This window comes from Gobio gobio, assembly GCF_949357685.1.
Source record: "Gobio gobio genome assembly, chromosome: 2".
NCBI lineage: Eukaryota > Metazoa > Chordata > Actinopteri > Cypriniformes > Gobionidae > Gobio > Gobio gobio.
The window spans coordinates 38,386,942-38,405,468 of record NC_137098.1 but is presented as its reverse complement, the minus strand read 5'-3'; the positions used below and the strand labels follow the sequence as shown (position 1 = coordinate 38,405,468).

Here is an 18,527-nt window from a genome sequence, read left to right as displayed (position 1 = left end):
GAAATGATTCATCAGAGTAGCACACTAGCAGTGAATCTGCATATAAATTGCATCCTAGGGGCCTAATGTTGTGGGTAAGATAAATGGGTACGTTTTGGTTTGAAAATGGGTCATTCTTTGCATACAAGAGCAGTCTGAGCTGACCTGCATGTAGAAACATAGAGTCTCTTAGCCTTATTTAATTTAAAGAAGCCAAGCCCTTCTCTATGTGCTCCCTGCTTAATGTGTATTTGGGTAAATTGCCATAGCAGAGCAATATTGATGTCTGCTGGGAACTATAAGGAGATACAACAGCATATAATACAAAGCAAGCCACCACATACTTAACACAGATTAAAAAAAGATAATTTGTATTGCATAGATAACAAAATATAACCAAATACCTAGTGGCATCTGCTAACAAACCATACTAGATGTTTCCCAAATATGAAGTCCCTTCTCTGAGGCAATTTTGCAGTTACAGCTTTTTTTCTTATATTTGATAACCACAAAGTACCCAAATAGATTTTTACCCTAATAAATCTTTTAAAAGCCGACTTGTTTTTGTGAAATTTCTGCTATCTTTTGATAATACAGTGTACAGTGGTATTCATATATATCAGAGATCCCCAAGCCAGGGCCCACAGGCCAAAGGTGGCACCTGATGACCTTTGATTTGGCCCGCCATGCGATAATAAGGAAAAATAGGAAAAAAATAGGTTATTGTTTGGAACCCCGGTTCTCTGAAACATTGAGTGGAGAGATCCACCTATGGGAAGGGCATCCGTACCTGACCTCTGCAGAAGCATCCAATTGCACCAAGTCTGGCCTGACAGACAGGAGCGCATGCCCAATGCCAGGTAAGGGACTGCCCCTTACCAAATTGCATAAAGCACCTGCACTTTCCTTAGTGAGCATATTCACTTCTCGTGCAGCAAGCAGGGAAAGCTTAGTGAAACTCTCCACTCAATGTTTCAGAAAACCGGGGTTACGCCTAGTAACCTACTGTTCTCTTTTATTATCTCGTGTTCGAGATCCACTTATGGGAGATATTGACAGCTCCCCGGTTGCCCAATACACTCACAGCAAGGCCCTGAAAGGCAGAGGACGGTCACCTGGGAAGACAGTGCATGACACTTCACAAAGTAACAGACCACACAAAGTGAGGGTGAAACACCAGCAATGAAAGAAATGACATGTGGTAACATGCATTCAAGAATAAACCTGGTAACATGAAATTGTATGCTGCCAGGTGAGGGTACAAATAACATGCTAGTGACAGGGAGCCCAGGCTTAAAGAGGGGTAGAGGGCCTAGCACAAAGCTAAGAAGAGCTCTCCCCAGGACAGAATGAACATCGAGCCAGTAGCATCTGACAAGCGTATGGGGAAAGGCCCAGCTAGCAGCGTCACATGTCCTGCAAGCAAACCCCCTTAAACAGAGCCCAAGAGGCAGCCTTATCACTAGTGGAGTGTGCTCTGAGCCCCCCTGGAGCCCCCCTGCACTCCACCTTAGATTCATATGCCAAAGATATAGCTTCCACAAGCCAATGATAGAGGCGTTGCTTGGAAAAGGGTTTCCCTGTGTGTGGGGGGAGCCCAAGAGATGAAAAGATGGTCGCTTCTCCTGAAAGAGCTGGTCCTGTCTAAGTAAACTGGCAAGGCACGTACAGCACACAAGGTGCTCAACCTCTGATCTTCCGTCGAGGAGAAAGGAGGTGGGAGAAAGGTGAAAAGTTAAATCGCCTCACATGGGAAACATTTTCCAGCTGTAGAGACGAAGCCTCCAGCACCATGGAGGCTTTGCTTTCCATCACTCTGGAACCGATTTTCTACTGACTGGAAGAGAAGGGTGAGTTCCCTTCATAAATCTACGAATAAGGTGTTGCCCCACTATAGTGCCTCAAACCTAATATGACATGCAGCGATAGCCGCTAAATAGATAACATAATCACAATCTAAAAAAGCATCTTTCAGATCGATCGATGTGAACCAATTGTTCTTAACAAAGAATGATTGGGGTGGCTGATCTCGCTGACAGATAGTCTTCGTCTTTTGAACTGAGGAATTCGAAGCTGGACCGATGACTTGCAGCAGGATTTTATAGCCCTGTCTGCATTATGGAAATAGCATTAGGTGGCTGTGCAGAGGGCGTCTGGTGAGGCTCAGGCCTCTAGGAAGGCAAAGTTTGACTCCTCAGTCTTGTCATGCCAGAGCTGTTGCATTGAAGCAACAGCAGGACCAAAGAGAGCATGGCCAGGCTCAACCGGCGCTCCAGCGATGCCCCGCTATCAATATTGGGGAGATCAGATTGATTAAGCCACAGTGCACTTTTTCCTACCACAGAGAGAGACATAAAAAACCCGCTAGCTTGGCAGGCATTACGGAATTCATTGACAGTGACGATCTCCTTCCAGAGAACAGGCATCCCTTTCTCCAGTTGTTCTCCAATGTCGACCAAGAGCTCGGTCTAGTAAGCGGAAAGCAGGGAGGAGATATTGAGGGCTCTTACAGCCAAGGATGAATAGACGCGGAAAAACGATCAATTTTGCTGAGGTGAACAGGCTTGGAAGGGACGAGTGGTCCACCTTGAGAAGGGTTAAGGTGCCTGGCGATAGAGGGCCTATTAGATATGCATGTATTAGGGGTGTAACAATACATCGATCTAATGTGTAACGATACAATGTATTGTTGCAACGCATTAAAAATCGATACCTGCAGGCTATTTATATACGTAACATTTTCACATGTTGCGGTTTCTAAATCATGTTACTTTCTACCGAGTGTCTGTTAGATCACAACACTGGAGAATAGAGCACTATGAATCGTTCTTCACACACACAGTAACTGAAATTTAAAACTGTTAAAATAAAATGCTCAGTAAACTGCTGCATAGGAGCGCTGTCCTACCTGTTCTGTCCTAGCTATAATATGTTGTTGCTTCATTAAAAATCTGCGCTATACATGTAAAAAAAAAATTATATATACAGTTGCAAGAAAAAGTATGTGAACCGCTTGCAGAATATGTAAAAATATGAATAATTAAACTAAATAAGAGAGAACAAAATACATGTTATTTTTTATTTAGTACTGTCCTGAATAAGATATTTCACATTATTATTTTTTTCCATATAGTCCACAAGACAAAAAAACTGCTGAATTTATTAAAATGACCCCATCCAAAACCATTGATTCTTAGTACCGTATGTCGTTTGGATGATCCACGGCTGTTTTTGTTTTGTTTTGTGATGGTTGTTCTTGAGTCTTTTGTTTGTCCTGAGCAGTTAAACTGCCCAACGTTCTTCAGAAAAATCCTCCAGGTCCTGCACATTCTTCAGTTTTCCAGCATCTTTTGCCTATTTTAATCCTCTCCAGCAGTGACTGTATTGAGGGACTCAAACACGACTATTACAAAAGGTTCAAACATTCACTGATGCTTCAGAAGGAAACAGGATGCATTAAGAGCCGGGGGGTAAAAACTTATTGAATTTGAAGATCAAGGTAAATTGTACTTAATTTGTCTTGCGGGAAGCATGCAAGTATCTTCTGTTGCTTTCGAAGGGCAGAACTTAATAAAAAATAAAAAAAATATTTAAACAAAATAAGAAAAATTTGGACCTCTTCATCCTGCTCAAAAGTTTTCACCCCCCCCCCCCCCCCCCCCCAGCTCTTAAAGGTAGGGTAAGTAGGATTTGGTTAAAAAACTTTTTTTCCAAATTTGTTTAAACTTTCTTTATATATCAATACATAATTAAAATGTAAGTACTCTGAAAAAGAAAGTATGAAAATTGAGTGTCTGTAGACCTCTCACGACTGTTTTAAAGACAAGTCATTATTTCCATTCACTCCACCTTCTCCCTTCTGGGCTTTTTCCAAAGCCACGCCCCCAAAACACATGAACGCGCCACGCCGACCGTTCAGCTGACGCATTATTTACCTGAGACGAGCGGAGCGGAGAAGAAGGAGCAGAGTGCATGTAGTGACATCATGTCAGAATCACATGTAATAAAAAATCTAACTTTATCATTATGAATATAAACAAATAAGATGTCTTTTAGTACTCACTCTCAAGCTAGAATAACGATACTGGTAAAGTTCAAAATACACACACAACACCGTGTCTACAACACACAGATACAAGATAGGGTTAAAACATTGGTATATAAAAACAAACCAGGGGCCGAAACAAACGTGCAGGTAAAGTTCCCGGTGAACATGGTAAAAGAGTTTAGACAGAGGGTAGTAGCTAAAGCTAACTTAGTTCTAAAAAAAGTTCCTGGATGCGGTGTACTAGCTTTTACACATGCATTTTGTTATCTAAAGTTACATTTTGTGAAATTCAACACGACAGCGATCAACTTGAGCTAAGCATATTGAGTATTTATCTTCTCTACTAATGGCTCTAGGTGTATAACATTGTAACTTTATGCTAAGTAATGTTATGTTAGCTATATTAGGCAGCCAGCTACGTGTGCTAGTGAGACATGCTTCATGAAAACATAAACCAAAAAAATTTATAATCAAAATGAAAGATTACCTGTCCAGCAGAAATACAGCCTCTTGAACTCAAACGGGTGCGCCAGGGTTGCCAGGTTTTCACAACAAAACCCGCCCAATTGCTACTCAAAACTAGCCCAAAACAAGCCCAATCGTGTTTCTCCGGTAAAAATCGCGTTTGGGGGGGTAAAATATGTGTCTTTTTGGCAGGGCTGCCAGTGGGGTGCGCGCATGTGGGCAGATCCTGAGCAAAAGCGGTGGTAGCCATGGTAGCGAGAGAGAGTGACAGGTGCCCAAGCCAATCACTTGATTTGGCCCGAACGAAAATAATGAGCGGTGTTTATTGCAGATTAAAAAGTCTAGAGTCACTCGATTTTTATACTCTCTTTTTCAGAGTACTTTAATTTTAATTATGTATTGACATATAAAGACAGTTTAAACAAATTTGGACAAAAGTGTTTTAGATCATACTTACCTACCCCACCTTTAAAGGTCCCATGGCATGAAATTTTCATTTTATGAGGTATTTCAACATTAATATGAGTTCCCCTAGCCTGAATATTGTCCCCAAGTGGATAGAAATGTTGATCGGTGTAAAACCGAGTTCTGGCTGTCTTTCTCTGCCTTTGAGAAAATGACAGGCCAGACTAGCCAATCCTGAAGTCTCCTGTTTTGACGTCCACACAGGAACGGTTACCTCCCTTTCCTCCGCCCAGAGAATCTGGCACGCCCATGCAAACGCTCGAGGCAGTTTCTGAGTGTTTGGATGTATAAATGAAAACAGAAGTCTTTTTTCAGTTCCTTCTGATCTGTGATCAGTGATTTTCTTATGTGTAGCTAATTATTTATTATTCGTGCACACACTGCAGCTTCTCTCTCTCCCGACAGAACAGTGTTTTCGTGTTTTCTACCTTATTAGATTAGATTAGATTAGATTAGATTCAACTTTATTGTCATTACACAAGTACAAGTACAAGGCAACGAAATGCAGTTTAGGTCTAACCAGAAGTGCAATAGCAGCAAGTGCAGGATATACAACGTTTGCATAAGTGCAGGACATGGATATGTACTGAATATATATAAATATATCTATAAATAGAAAGATGGTTATTACTATAAACAGAATTTACAGGTGAATATGTACAGTGAATAATATACAGATGGTTATTACTTTAAACAGAATTTACAGGTGGATATGTACTATGAATATAGTATAATATACAGATGGCTATTACTATAAACAGAATTTTACAGATAGAGGTATACAATGATATGTTAGGCTAAAATGAGGAATATGGTAGTGGATTAAGGTAGTGCAATAAATTATGGACAGAAGCTATCCGAAAAAAAGTGTAAAAGTGCAGTGGAAAGTGATTGCATATTACAGTTAGAAGTACGGTGCAAAATACAGATGTAAACAGTTGGTACTGTAAATAACAGTCGGCAGTGCAAATGAGCATCATCCAGTTACGGTGTGGTAGTGCAAAATGCATAAGTAAACAGTTGTTACTGTAATAAACAGTCAGTGTTTTTGTACGTCCTCGTCGCGTCTATCTGTTCTACAATGTGCATACAGTCATGAGTTTCTGCTCAACATCGGCAGACTCACATCTCTTTAGAGATAAACCTCACGAACGCCGAGGCTCGGGCTGCACTGACCGGTCAGCCTTTGACATCCCCGACCCCCAGTACTGCACCTGGCCCACAGCGGAGGCACCAAATGCGACGCGAGATTAAGCAGAAGGGGGGTAAGCGTGAGGGTATCCGGCTAGGCTAGCCAGCTATCCCCACAATAAACTGGATTACATTCGATTACTGCTGTTGTGTCTTTGTTTGCGCTGTGTACTCAATGCGCGTCACTGACGCTTTTCATATGATTGGAACATATCTAAAAATAATGCTATAATCAACACTTACTAACTCGCTCATCTCGCTGTAATGGTACATTGCATGTGTTACAAAGTTGGTAGAATAATGATGAAGACGGACTCGGCGTGACTGGGACTCGTGTTTATTCAGAACTCTCAGATACAAACACAATAAACTCGCGCTGACAGACAGCGCTCTCACAACTCAGTGGTTACTATAAATAACTTTGCAATCGCTCCGTCTCCGTGATGTCCGGTTCGCGAATGAATCATTCTTTTGAATCGGTTCTTTTTAGTGAACCGAACCGCGCTGATCCCTAATTTACTAAAGATACTAACTTTCTGACATGAGTGACAGCCCCTCCGACTGGAAATAAACTAATAACCTGAAGTATATCCTAGTAACTACAACAGTTCACTGAACTGAGACATGCTGAGAACTGATGTGAAGTGAACTCAGGTCCATCCGTCTCTCTGGCAGCAGCTTGTGCGTCGTAGACCTCGTTAAACCACGCCCCCTCCGCTCATTTCAAATGCAAAGATGTCAGCCAATCACAACAGTGGGCGTTTTTACTGAAGTCTCACAGCAGACACGCCTCTTGAAACAGGGCATTCAGCCAGAGGGCAAACAGCAGTATAGAAAAAATGCCTTTTATTTCTAAGTTATGACATTTTATGATGTAAAAATCATACTAACAATATAAGTATACCTCAGGAAACATTATAAAATAATAGAAAAATGCCATGCCATGGGACCTTTAATGCATTGTGTTTCCTTCTGGAGCATCAATGAATGTTTGACCCTTTTTTAATAGTTTTGTTTGAATCCTTCAATTGTGCTCTGTACTGTGAAAAGATGGATCTCAAAATCATACAGTCCCTGCTGGAGAGGGTTAAAATATGCAAAAGATGCTGGAAAACTGAAGAATGTGCAGGACCTGGAGGATTTTTTCTGAAGAACATTGGGCAGTTTAACTGCTCAGGACAAACAAAAGACTCAAGAACAACCATCACAAAACACAAAAACAGCCGTGGATCATCCAGGGAACGACACACAGCACTGAGAATCAATGGTTCATAAACTTTTTATCTGGGTTATTTTAATAAATTCAGCTATTTTTTTGTCTTGTGGACTATATGTTAACATTTTTTATGTAAAATATCTTATTCAGGACAGTACTAAATAAAAAATAACATGCATTTTCTATGGTCCCTCTTATTTAGTTCAAATTATTCCCATTTTCACAGATTCTGCAAGCGGTTCACATACTATTTCATGCCACTGTATATATATATATATAATATGGTTTATCCGTTTTTTTATTTTTTACGTTTGCGTTTTTACTTACTTGACTGTTGTCAAGTCATAAGCGGTCATTAGATTACTGTGTGAATTTGTTATTTGTGGATATCCCAATCAGGGTGCAGGATATGAAATTTTGAAATAAATGTTTGTTGTATATTTTGGTTGCAGTTGTGAGTTAATAAAAATGGAACTTGTTGTGTAAAATAGGCACATAATATCATAATATCGACATATTAATCAATATGCCCCTGAATCGTATCGTAACTGTATCGCAGAACTTTTGAGGTATCAGAAAATATCATATCACTGCTAAGAGAATCGATATCGTATTGAATACACCCCAATTATGTATGTATGTATGTGTGTGTGTGTGTGTGTTTATAAAATATAGTTGGATATAAAGCAACATTCAGCCCCCACAGCCTTCAAAATCAAAATGTTTGCCCTTTATAGTAAAAAGTTTGTGTACCTCTGATATATATCAATGTGTCCAAATGCTTGGGACCACTGTAATAATATTGTAATACATTTTTATGAAGATCTGCAGTGTTTAATAGAACATCTTGTATACACTCATTACCACTTTCATTCATTTTATGTGGGAGTTTTCTTGAAAAGGATAGATGTACTGGAATGTTGTGATTTTTGTGATTTATACAAAATAATCTTGTGGCAATTCATAACTATTTTGTGTTTTGTCGAATTGGTGGCTAATTTGTATCATTTCATATAATCTCATTTGTATGATTTAATTCAAACTGCCTACGCCCCAGTTATGATTTGATGTAGGGGTGGACCTTCATGCTTACAATCTTTATTAAAAAAAAATTATATTTACATACAAATAACATTGTACAAATTCATACCAAAAAAAATCCACCTGGTAAAATAATAAATTTCCTTATGAGATCGGGTTGGATTTATACATTTTAAAAACAATTAATACTGGTTCGAGTCATTGCAGTACATTTTATATCCACTTCAAAGAAATAGAAAATTCTAAGAAATCATCCATCGTGATGCAGACTGATGGCAGTTCTGATTTACCAGGTGACTCTCGGACTGTTTGGACATGAGGAGATTGTGATCTCTAACCCACTGTCTCCGGGGGTCATTAAGGACATCATATACAGCAAGTGCAGCCCCCACGGCGAACGAGAGGCCGTGCTGCAGCAAGAGCTCGTCATCCACATTGGCTGGATCATCTCCAACACCCCAGAGCTGTTCAGTGGCATGCTGAAGATCCGCGTGGGGTATGCTATCCTCTCTCTTTTGAGATAATGAGCTTCACAGCATGAGCCTAAATATTAGAAATAACATGTTCACACCATTAAATAATGAATATATTGCATTAAGGTTCTGCACATTATTTACATGGCTTGCCTTAACAAACTTTCTTTTTATGCCCATGTTTCAATCAGGTGGATTGTTCAAGCTATGAAACATGAGTTGAAGATTCGTGCTGGGGATATGCCACCTCAGGACATCTACCAGATGTCCCCTAGTGATGTCAAACAGCTCCTGCTGGATGTCCTCCAGCCTCAGCAGACTGTCAGGTGCAGGATGCCCACCATCTGTGTGTTACTGTAGATACCTGCCAAACGTGAATGATTTGCTGTGTCCAATCGCGACAGTAGTACACAGTTTATCATCATTTATATACTCCTAGTTTTTAATTGGGCAACTGAGGATAATTGAACTAACCGTGAGCAGTACATTTGTTACTGTATTTGTTCTTTTGTATCTTTGTTAACATTAGTTGATAAAAATACAGCTGTTCATGGTTTGTTCACAGCGCATTAACTAAAATATTAACAATATTTTAATAATCTATTAGTAAATGTTGAGATTAAAATTAACAAAGATAAATAAATGCTTTAGAAGTGCAGTTCATAATTAGTTCATGTTAACTAATGTTAACTAATGAACCGTATTGTAAAGTGTTACCAATATTTTTATTTCAGATCAATTCTGTTCTTTATATTCACGAGTTCTTTATATTCAAGAATTTGTTCTTTATATTTAAGAATACTGAAAAAAAAAAAATCAAAGCAGTCAGCATTCATAATAAGACATTTTTCATGAGCCCCAAACCAGAATATGAAATATTTTCTGAAGGATAATGTAACACTGAAAAATTGAGTAATGGCTGCTGTAAATTCTGCTTTACCATTACAGAAATAAATTACATTTTAAAATACATTAATAATTGATGTATTATCTCCCAAATTAATCCAGCTGCATAGTTAGTATTCAGGGATTTGTCCATTTTAACAGTTTGGAGGATTGTTTCATTGTGGTCTTCCATACTTCTATAGATCGTGGCTTAATAGACGTCAGATAAATGGCTCCCTCAACCGCACTCCTCTCGGCTTCTATGACCGTATTTGGCAAATCCTGGAGAGAACATGCAATGGCATCATGGTTGGAGGAAAACATCTCCCTCAGGTAACTCCTCTAAAACGTTTGACCAATTTGTTTTTTTTAAATATTAAGCATAGTATTGCAGAGGAACTGTAGTTCTGGAGAAATAATATCTCCGTATTGCATCATTTAAGGGTTGTTTTAAATGTGTTCAGAATATCTGTGTTTTGAGATAACCACATCCATCTTTCACTCTTTTGCAGCAACCTACTCTGTCAGATATGACCATGTATGAAATGAATTTTTCTCTGTTGGTCGAGGACACATTAAAGAACATCGTTTTGGCTGAGTACAGGCAGATAATTGTGGAGGTTAGGCACAATTTGTCCCTGCTGCAGCCTTAACTTATTTTGAATTTGTAATTTGACGTATCATTGCCTTATCTTCTGTTCGACTCTGTGTTTGTGTCTTTGATGACCTGAATGCAGCTGTTGATGGTGGTGTCAATTTTGCTGGAAAGAAACCCGGAGCTGGAGTTTCAGGAGCGGGTGGATTTGGACCAGTTGGTTAAGGATGCCTTTGCTGACTTTCAGAAAGACCGCAGCAAACTGGAGGGCTCTGAGAAACAGGTGAGGGCAGATTTAACATGTGAAAGCTTTCGAGTTCAAGAAGTCTTTTATGCTCACCAAGGCTGCATTTATTTGATCAAAAACGGTTAAAACAATGATATTGGAGATTATTATTGTTAAATATTATTACAGTTTTCTATTTTAATATATTTTAAATTCATGTGATGGCAAAGCTGAATTTTCCGATTTCAGTGTCACATGATCCTTCAGAAATCATTCTAATATGCTGATTTGCTGCTCAAGAAACATTTTTTATTCTTTTCAATGTTGAAAACAGTTGTGCTGCTGAATATTTTTGTGGAAACCACAGTGTATTTTTTTCAGGATTCTTTGATTAATAGAAATAGAAATCTTTTGTAACATTATAAATGTCTTTACTGTCACTTTTGATAAATTCAATGCATTCTTGCTGAATAAAAGTACATGTTTTTTTTCCCAAAAAAAACAATCTTTTTAACTTTATAGACAAAAAACAAATAATATATAGACTAAATACACGTTTTATAATGTCTGTTCAGTGCTTTCGCCTGCCACGGTTATGTAATTGTCTTTGAATTATCTTTATTTGGTGCCTCTTTCTGTAAAAATTCATGAATCAGCATATCTTGTAATGAATAGATTGAGAGCCCTAATATGTCATGTATTTTAAAGCACAGCAGCCAGTATGAATTTGAACAGCACATAAACTTGCATTAGCATTTTGTGGTGATGTTACTAAGCTAAATAAAATCCACAGGATAACATGGAGGCCTTCTACAACACACCGGCCCTGGGGAAACGAGGCACGTCCAGTTACCTGACCAAGGCAGTAATGATCCAGCTGCTGCAGGGAGAAGTGAAGCCCAGTAACGATGACCCGTGTTCTGTCAGCTAAAGCACCACACACTCCTGTCAGCTTTACTTAGACTGCCATACACACCCAGTCTTGCCAACATAGGATTGTTTTTGTTTGGTTTTTGTCCGGAAAATAGGATTTTTTAATAAATCATTTTTAGAACTTTGAAAGTTAGGGTCACATTTGCACCCATTTAAAAAGCCCAGTTTCCGTAGTTAGCCTCGCAAAGCTTATTGTATAAGAACCATCTTGAACTTTTTTTTTTTCATCAGGTCACCACACAACTTGGCTTTGTCTAGACAGAGAACCACATGCCTCATTGCAAACTATTAATTTAAGATCAAAATACCCTAACATTGTACACTAATGTACTGAACTAATTTGCATGTCATAATTTCAGGATGTGGTTGATTAGAGTGATGTAGATGTTGGTTGTGAACTTAAAAGTGAAGATAGAAGCTGTTTTGCAACCTGTTTTATTTTGAAATAATGTAGTATATTTTGAAAAAATTATATAGCGTAAATATGTATTTTAACTTATGTAGTTTGTTTTTCATTTTGAACCTGTTGTCAGTGTACTTCAGACGGTTACTTTGTGTCGTAGCACTTGCTTTTATGTGGCTGAATGCTAAAATAAAAATTGTTTTATTGTGCTTGTTTCCTCCATATAAGAACAGTACTTTCAGTCCTTTACTATTGAAGAAAAATATATATTAAAAAAATAAACTGCCCATGTTTGAACTTAATTGCAATTTTCTGTCCTTTTCTATCTGTGTCAACTGCATTGAAAACCTCAAACCTTTGACAGTAACATAAAAGATGCTTGTGTCACAGTTATTAGGGTACATAAGAAAAGCTCAGCAGAAATCGTTTTTATCCGAATGAGTGGGTGTTTGGACCAAGACCCTTGTTTATCATGCTGGCCGCTGCCATCAGCCTCCGCTTAGTGTATGTCAGAGTAATCAGAGGTCTCGGCAGTTCTCCTGAGAAACGAGTCCCAAATGTGCAATATATTGAACACAGAGACCATACAGATAGACTGAAGAATCTGTATCTGCCCCTTAGGCCAAATACTAGCTTTGAATAGATGGAAACAAGATTACACACTGGAGTTTGGGGCTGAACAAAGCTAAATTACAAGTTATTAAGCCAAAATCTATCATATACAGCTGCGGGTGGCTTGTTTTTGCGAATTGACCAGTCCATTTAAAAACGGTCTCAATCTATTTTAAGGTTGACACTTTTGAAGAATGTAATACACTTACTGCATTTTTTTCTGATTTGTGTTATTAATCCATGCACCATTACACCCAATGGTACCTGTCCAAATAAATGTACACTTCAGCATGGCTATTTCATAAATCAGGCCATCCTCTTGAGAAAAGCAATAAAAGTGTTTTTAAAACCCTCATAAAAGTTAACAGGCCCCTTAAAGTCACAGTGTGTGTATAGCTGAGGTGCTTATTGGTCGTCCTGGTGGTCTGTCTTCATTGTTCTTCTTAGTCTGTATGAGGGTCACCTTTAGGTAGGTGACATGAGTGAAAAGGACATGGTATAATGCTTAATCTTTGCATCACATTGACATCCCTTTTGCAAGCAATACATGCTAGTAAAGGCCCACTGAAGTGCAAAAACAGCTCCTCCGCCAATAGTGTTTAGTTTATATCACAGATTGACTGAAGCCTTTCAACTCGGTAACGCCGCAGTTTCCTCCTAATCTCTAACCGTTTCTCATCATAATCTCCATATCGCTTTGAAATGTAGCCTTCTGTGCAGAATTCAAATGGGTCAGATACGTTTTGTGGTCTGCGGCAACTCGCACATAAATAAATCTGAAAATGACACCCTTGTGTTTTCGTGTGTACAGCCAATTGGTATATTTTGTGAAATGATGTCCTCAACCCACATCTCGCGCATGCTCCAAGTCTTCTTCTCTGTGTTTAATGTATCTCTGTGCCAGAATTACAGCGCCACATACTGGTCTGGCATGTACATCGTTTTGAGTTGGTTTCAGTGGTTTCGTGTGTACGCAGATATTTCTTGATACGAGGAAAAAAAAAATGGAAAGGAAATCTCTTGCTTCGTGTGGATCCGATGTGGCATTTATCTGATGGAAACTACACATGGGTTATTAACAGTTGTGCTGCTTAATATTTTTGTGGAAAAAAAGGGTTTTTTTTTTTTTTGTATTCTTTGATGAGCTTGAAAGTTGTCACTTGATTAAAGGGATAGTTTACCAAAAAAGGAAAATTCTGTCATTTACTCACCCTCAAGTTGTTCCAAAACCGTATGGGAAAATATATTTTGATGTATGTTAGTAACCAGACAGTTGAACAATGAGGGGGAGTAAATTATGACAGAAATTTCATTTTCGGGTGAACTATCCTCCTTCTGAATAAATTTTTTTAATTTAAAAGTACCTAACTTTTGAACATAAGTTTTATTTTACAGTGAACTGTCAACAGTATTGTAGTTTTTTCCCCCACCACTTCATGAATGACTTCTGTAACTTTTACCAGTGAAGCAATGAATCTTCATTATGAAAAGCGAATCTATGCATGCCTCTTCTTTAATTTTAACTAAAAATCAATTTTACATTTGCGGTGGAAAACACTTGTATTACAAATACAATTTAAGCCATGCCACCCAGTCTGAATCCTGCTGTAGTCCCAACCCCTTCTTCTCAAGTGTTTTTCTATCCTCAGGAGATGGTCTTTATATGGATTGTTCTATAAACCATTTCCCATTCTTCCTGGCTATTGTCTATTTAGATTCTAGAGAGCTCTGGCAAAAGGAAAGGGGAGGAATTTCAGAGAACTAGGAGGGATTTCTAAGTTAACAAAACTGTTCCAAAGAACTTGACATCCTTTATTAATCTCAAACCATCTTAATCACTGTCTTGTGAGAAATGCATGATGTGATCTGAATGGAAATAGGAACAGAAATTAAAACCAAAAAAAGAAATTACAACTCAGTGCTCAACTGATATTTCTAAACTTGTGACAGTCGCTCAGCAGCTTTTTAAATAGTGTTTTATCTAGAAATAGGTACTTTTTCAAACATTATTGCACAAGTGCCAACTGACTGTACTACAGTTAGATTGTACTGTAGATTGGTATGCCAATTTAGCTTCCCCATTCTCCAAAAACAGTTCACATAAGGGCTTAATGATAACTATTACGTCAGATACAACAAGTCACAAAAAGGTATGTATTTTATATTTGTTTAAGCAGCAGCTTAAATTTATAATAGGCCCAATGTAAAAATGTAAATGTAAAACTGAGGAATAACAAAAAGAGCATGTTGCATCTGAACAATATACATTTTAATCAATGATCGTGTTGTTTAGACAATGCTTTTATTTATGCACTAGTTCGAAGTAGTGCTGTCAAAATATTATTATTATTATTATTATTATTATTATTAACCTGTTAAAACAGTAACACAATTAACGCAGCTTCTGTCTTTTTTTCTGTCATCCTTTGGCTGCGCTGTAGTATATGATCAGGCTATCATTAATTTAAGTGCTATTAAACCATTCAAGCATGAGACGATGCAAAAAAATAACTGTTTTCACTGTCTGTGAAGCAGCTTTCTGTGAACAAACACTAGAGACGTACGCACAGAATGCCGCTTCAGACAGCATGGCAGCAGAGGTGTCAAGTAACAAAGTACAAATACTTTGTTACCTTACTTAAGTAGAAATTTTTGGTATCTATACTTAACTGGAGTAATTATTTTTCAGCCGACTTTTTACTTCCACTCCTTACATTTTCACTCAATTATCTCTACTTTCTACTCCTTTCATTTTAAAAATAGCCTTGTTACTCCTATTTCATTTCGGCTTGTTTTCATTCTGGCTTGTCGTTGTAACAAAAAAAAAGAAAAGAAACTTATCCAGATAATTCACACCATCCGAATAGAGTGAAACTGATTGAGATTGGATGAGAAGTAAAAACTTCTCTGAGTATACCATTCCGAGTGGGTACATCAATTTTCTTGTCTGTTGCCCTCAGATTCCTGCAGCTATAAGCTTGGATGTACCTTTACATTCCAATAAAATGTTATTGATAACATGCCTCTGAAGTTTGACTTTTTGCACCACTACAATACTTATAGGCACATCATCTTTCACTCCATGAAACATATTAATGCTCAGTAGTACATATGGTTCTTTAATGTATTAGCATTGTACTAAAATGTGTTAATTTTCTATATGCGGCTGAAACAGGTAGCCTAGTGCATCCCAAATTTTTTTTTTTTTTGAGGAGATGGGGTAGTGTGGCCTCTGTGGCGCAGCCTAAGCTTTTGTCCTTAACATTCCTTAATGTTTGTTCCTTTACATTACTTTTACTTTCATACTTTAAGTAGTTTTGAAACCAGTAGGCTACTTTTACACTTTTACTTGAGTAAAAAGCTTGAGTTGAGATACTTCAACTTCTACAGAAGTCTTTTTAAACCCTAGTATCTATACTTCTACCCGAGTAATAAATGTGAATACTTTTGACACCACTGTATGGCAGTAAAGATTTGAATTCTCTTTAGCGCTTGAACTGACAACAACACAAAATTATGGCAAAATTCACGTTTTGTTGAGTATCCACGTAAGCACTGTCTGAAATGAGTTAAAAAGTGTTAAATTAACGCAAAGAGTCAGATGTCAGATCTGCATCATGTGGTCTTAAAGTGACAGCAGCCTAATAAACATATTGCTCTCTTTAAATAATGTTAAGCAAAGAATAAAAGACAAAGAGAAAATCACTCACTGGCTGCTCTTGACTGAATTAATCTATATTTAATGTATAATTTATGCTGTGAAGACTGTGAAGTGCTTGTTAACTTTATTCAATTTCTGTATACTATTTCCTACCCGTTAGACCTACCTTAAAATCTTAAAACACTGTTTACAGGGTTACATGGGTTAAAAACAACAAAAACAATAACTTTTTTTGTGTATTTTAGCAGGGCAGGTAAAAATCTAAACCGTCCCACGTTAAAAAAAAAAAACCCTTAGTGTTGAACCCTGATATATTTATGGCACAGCTAAATGTGACATTTATTTCAATGTGTTTATGGGAAGATTGTTTTAAGTTCCCTTAACTTAAATGTTATATATTTTAAAAGCCTATTAAATGTTAAAATTGATAGCTAATGTTGAATGGCTCCAGAGACATCAGTATCAGTGTTCATTCATAGTGCTTAGTAAAAAAAAAATGCCATTAAACAAATATTTACAATATACTGTCTTTATGTTGTTTCTACATTGTAGATTAAATGTGAAAGTATTACAACATAAAACAAATTATTTGCTATTAATTACATAAAAATGTGTGATAGCACTTGTTCAAAGTTCCAAGTCTTTTTATATTATACATTTAGAGATGCAATAATGCATTGAACTCATCACTCAAAACTCTTTAAAAGTTAATGCTTTTAACTTCTGAAAACTCATTCAAATGCATTTTTAAAAGGTGCTTATATCATGGTCCAATTTGTACTTCAGTTTAAAAATGTAAAAAGCAATATGTTGATATGACATGATTCTTTAGTCCATATTAAGGTGTCAGGCTGTACTAGGGTTCAGTGAGCTGTTCACAGCTTTTGAATGATCCCTCTGTGAGTGTTGTGAGCCTTCAGTTCTCCTGGGCTCCTCTGGATGTGTGTGTTGACGTAAACCCTTTGAGGAAAAAGCATAGAGGAATGGATTCACACAGCTGTTGACGAATGTAAGACTTCCAGCAATGTCACCGACAGGAGATAGAACTGGCTTTGATTTTAAAAGCAGCGCACAAATTTCTTCTAATTTTATTATTTGGTGTGGAGCCCAAAAAAGGAAGAAAACTATGACAATGCGGGTCACCAGTTTGGTTGGTCTGTATCTGTGTCTGAACGCTCCCTGTGTTGCCATTTTGTGTATGCAATAATATGAAGTCAACATGATTATGAAAGGAAGAAAAAATCCAAGCAGCGACTCCATTACAGCAACAATAAGTCTAGTGTCAGAATCCAGGTTTCTTTCACACTCCATTTTAGATTCACTTTGAATGATCTCTTGTGTAAGTACACCAGGACAAGAGAAAAGCAGTGCCAGAGCCCAGCCACAGAACAACAGCGTTCTCTCTCTTCTTCTGCTCATTCTGGACCACGTCTGTGGATGTCGAATCCGTAAACAACGATATACGCTCAGCATAGTTACTGTAATCACACTTGAGTACGTGCTGCAGTAGACGAGTACTGTGAAAAGCTTGCAGGTTGATTGGTCAATGCTGTTTAGGTCACTGTAAATCCATACAGGCAGGGTTATCAAACACAAGATGTCCGCAGCTGCCATATTCAGCATCAGATGAACTGTAAAATTGTCCTTTTTGAAATGCCGAACTATGAAAAGAATTACCGCAATATTACCAGGAACCCCAATCATGAAACAGAGACCCATCAGACCGCTGCTGACCAACCTGGTTGACCAGATGGTGGAGTTGAAACTGGAACTGCTGTGGTTCTGCATGACACAGACACACTAGAACTGTATGGCAATCTCCTCACAGATCACTACCTTTAAACACTTATAATGTATTTCATCACTTGCTGACAAACACACCCACAGAGAGTTCTCGAGAATTTTTTTTTTTTTTTTTTTTTTATTACATTTTGCATAATCTCAGATCTAGATCCTGTTTTGCTTCTATCAAATAGTGGTCAAAACAAAAAATACTTTATCATCTCTGTTGATAATGTTTATTGTATATTATAAAACAATGTATATTATAAAACATTGTATATTATATTAGAAAACAGGCTTTTCTTGTCAACACACTGCTTACTTGCATATAATTTACCAGTTCTCAGATGTAACCCAGGTCAGATGTTTAAGACATTTATTAGGCATTGTTAATGTTCTTTTTTGTTTATTTATTTTCCCCCCAAGCATTTATACTTTGTGATTACATGGTGACAAGTCTTGGTAGGTTGTATGCTGGACATCAAATAATTTTGCCTGCCAAATAATAAAACAGCCAAAAAATCCCTTATATTTACATTGTAAATATGTAGT

The 18,527-nt window shown here is 37.6% G+C and overlaps 2 protein-coding genes across 5 annotated transcripts in view; one reads left to right on the top strand and one right to left on the bottom strand.

Moving 5' to 3' along the window:
• The window catches only part of phkb (phosphorylase kinase, beta), a 93,614-nt gene extending 81,392 nt beyond the window's left edge, over positions 1 to 12,222 (top strand). For all 4 annotated transcript variants that reach the window (XM_079846003.1, XM_079846004.1, XM_079846005.1 and 1 more), the window contains 6 exons: positions 8,699 to 8,901; positions 9,070 to 9,204; positions 9,967 to 10,096; positions 10,276 to 10,383; positions 10,501 to 10,641; positions 11,378 to 12,222. In XM_079846003.1, coding sequence (XP_079702129.1) covers positions 8,699 to 8,901; positions 9,070 to 9,204; positions 9,967 to 10,096; positions 10,276 to 10,383; positions 10,501 to 10,641; positions 11,378 to 11,515 — 855 coding nt within the window. In that variant the 3' untranslated portion in view covers positions 11,516 to 12,222. The remainder of the gene's footprint in view (positions 1 to 8,698; positions 8,902 to 9,069; positions 9,205 to 9,966; positions 10,097 to 10,275; positions 10,384 to 10,500; positions 10,642 to 11,377) is intronic.
• A 4,817-nt stretch (positions 12,223 to 17,039) lies between these two features.
• Positions 17,040 to 17,981, bottom strand: LOC307118170 (type-1 angiotensin II receptor; the record flags this gene model as incomplete). Its single annotated transcript, XM_079803671.1, has 1 exon — positions 17,040 to 17,981. The coding sequence occupies one exon, from the start codon at positions 17,979 to 17,981 to the stop codon at positions 17,040 to 17,042; it is 942 nt and encodes a 313-aa protein (XP_079659797.1).
• Positions 17,982 to 18,527: the final 546 nt, after the last annotated feature.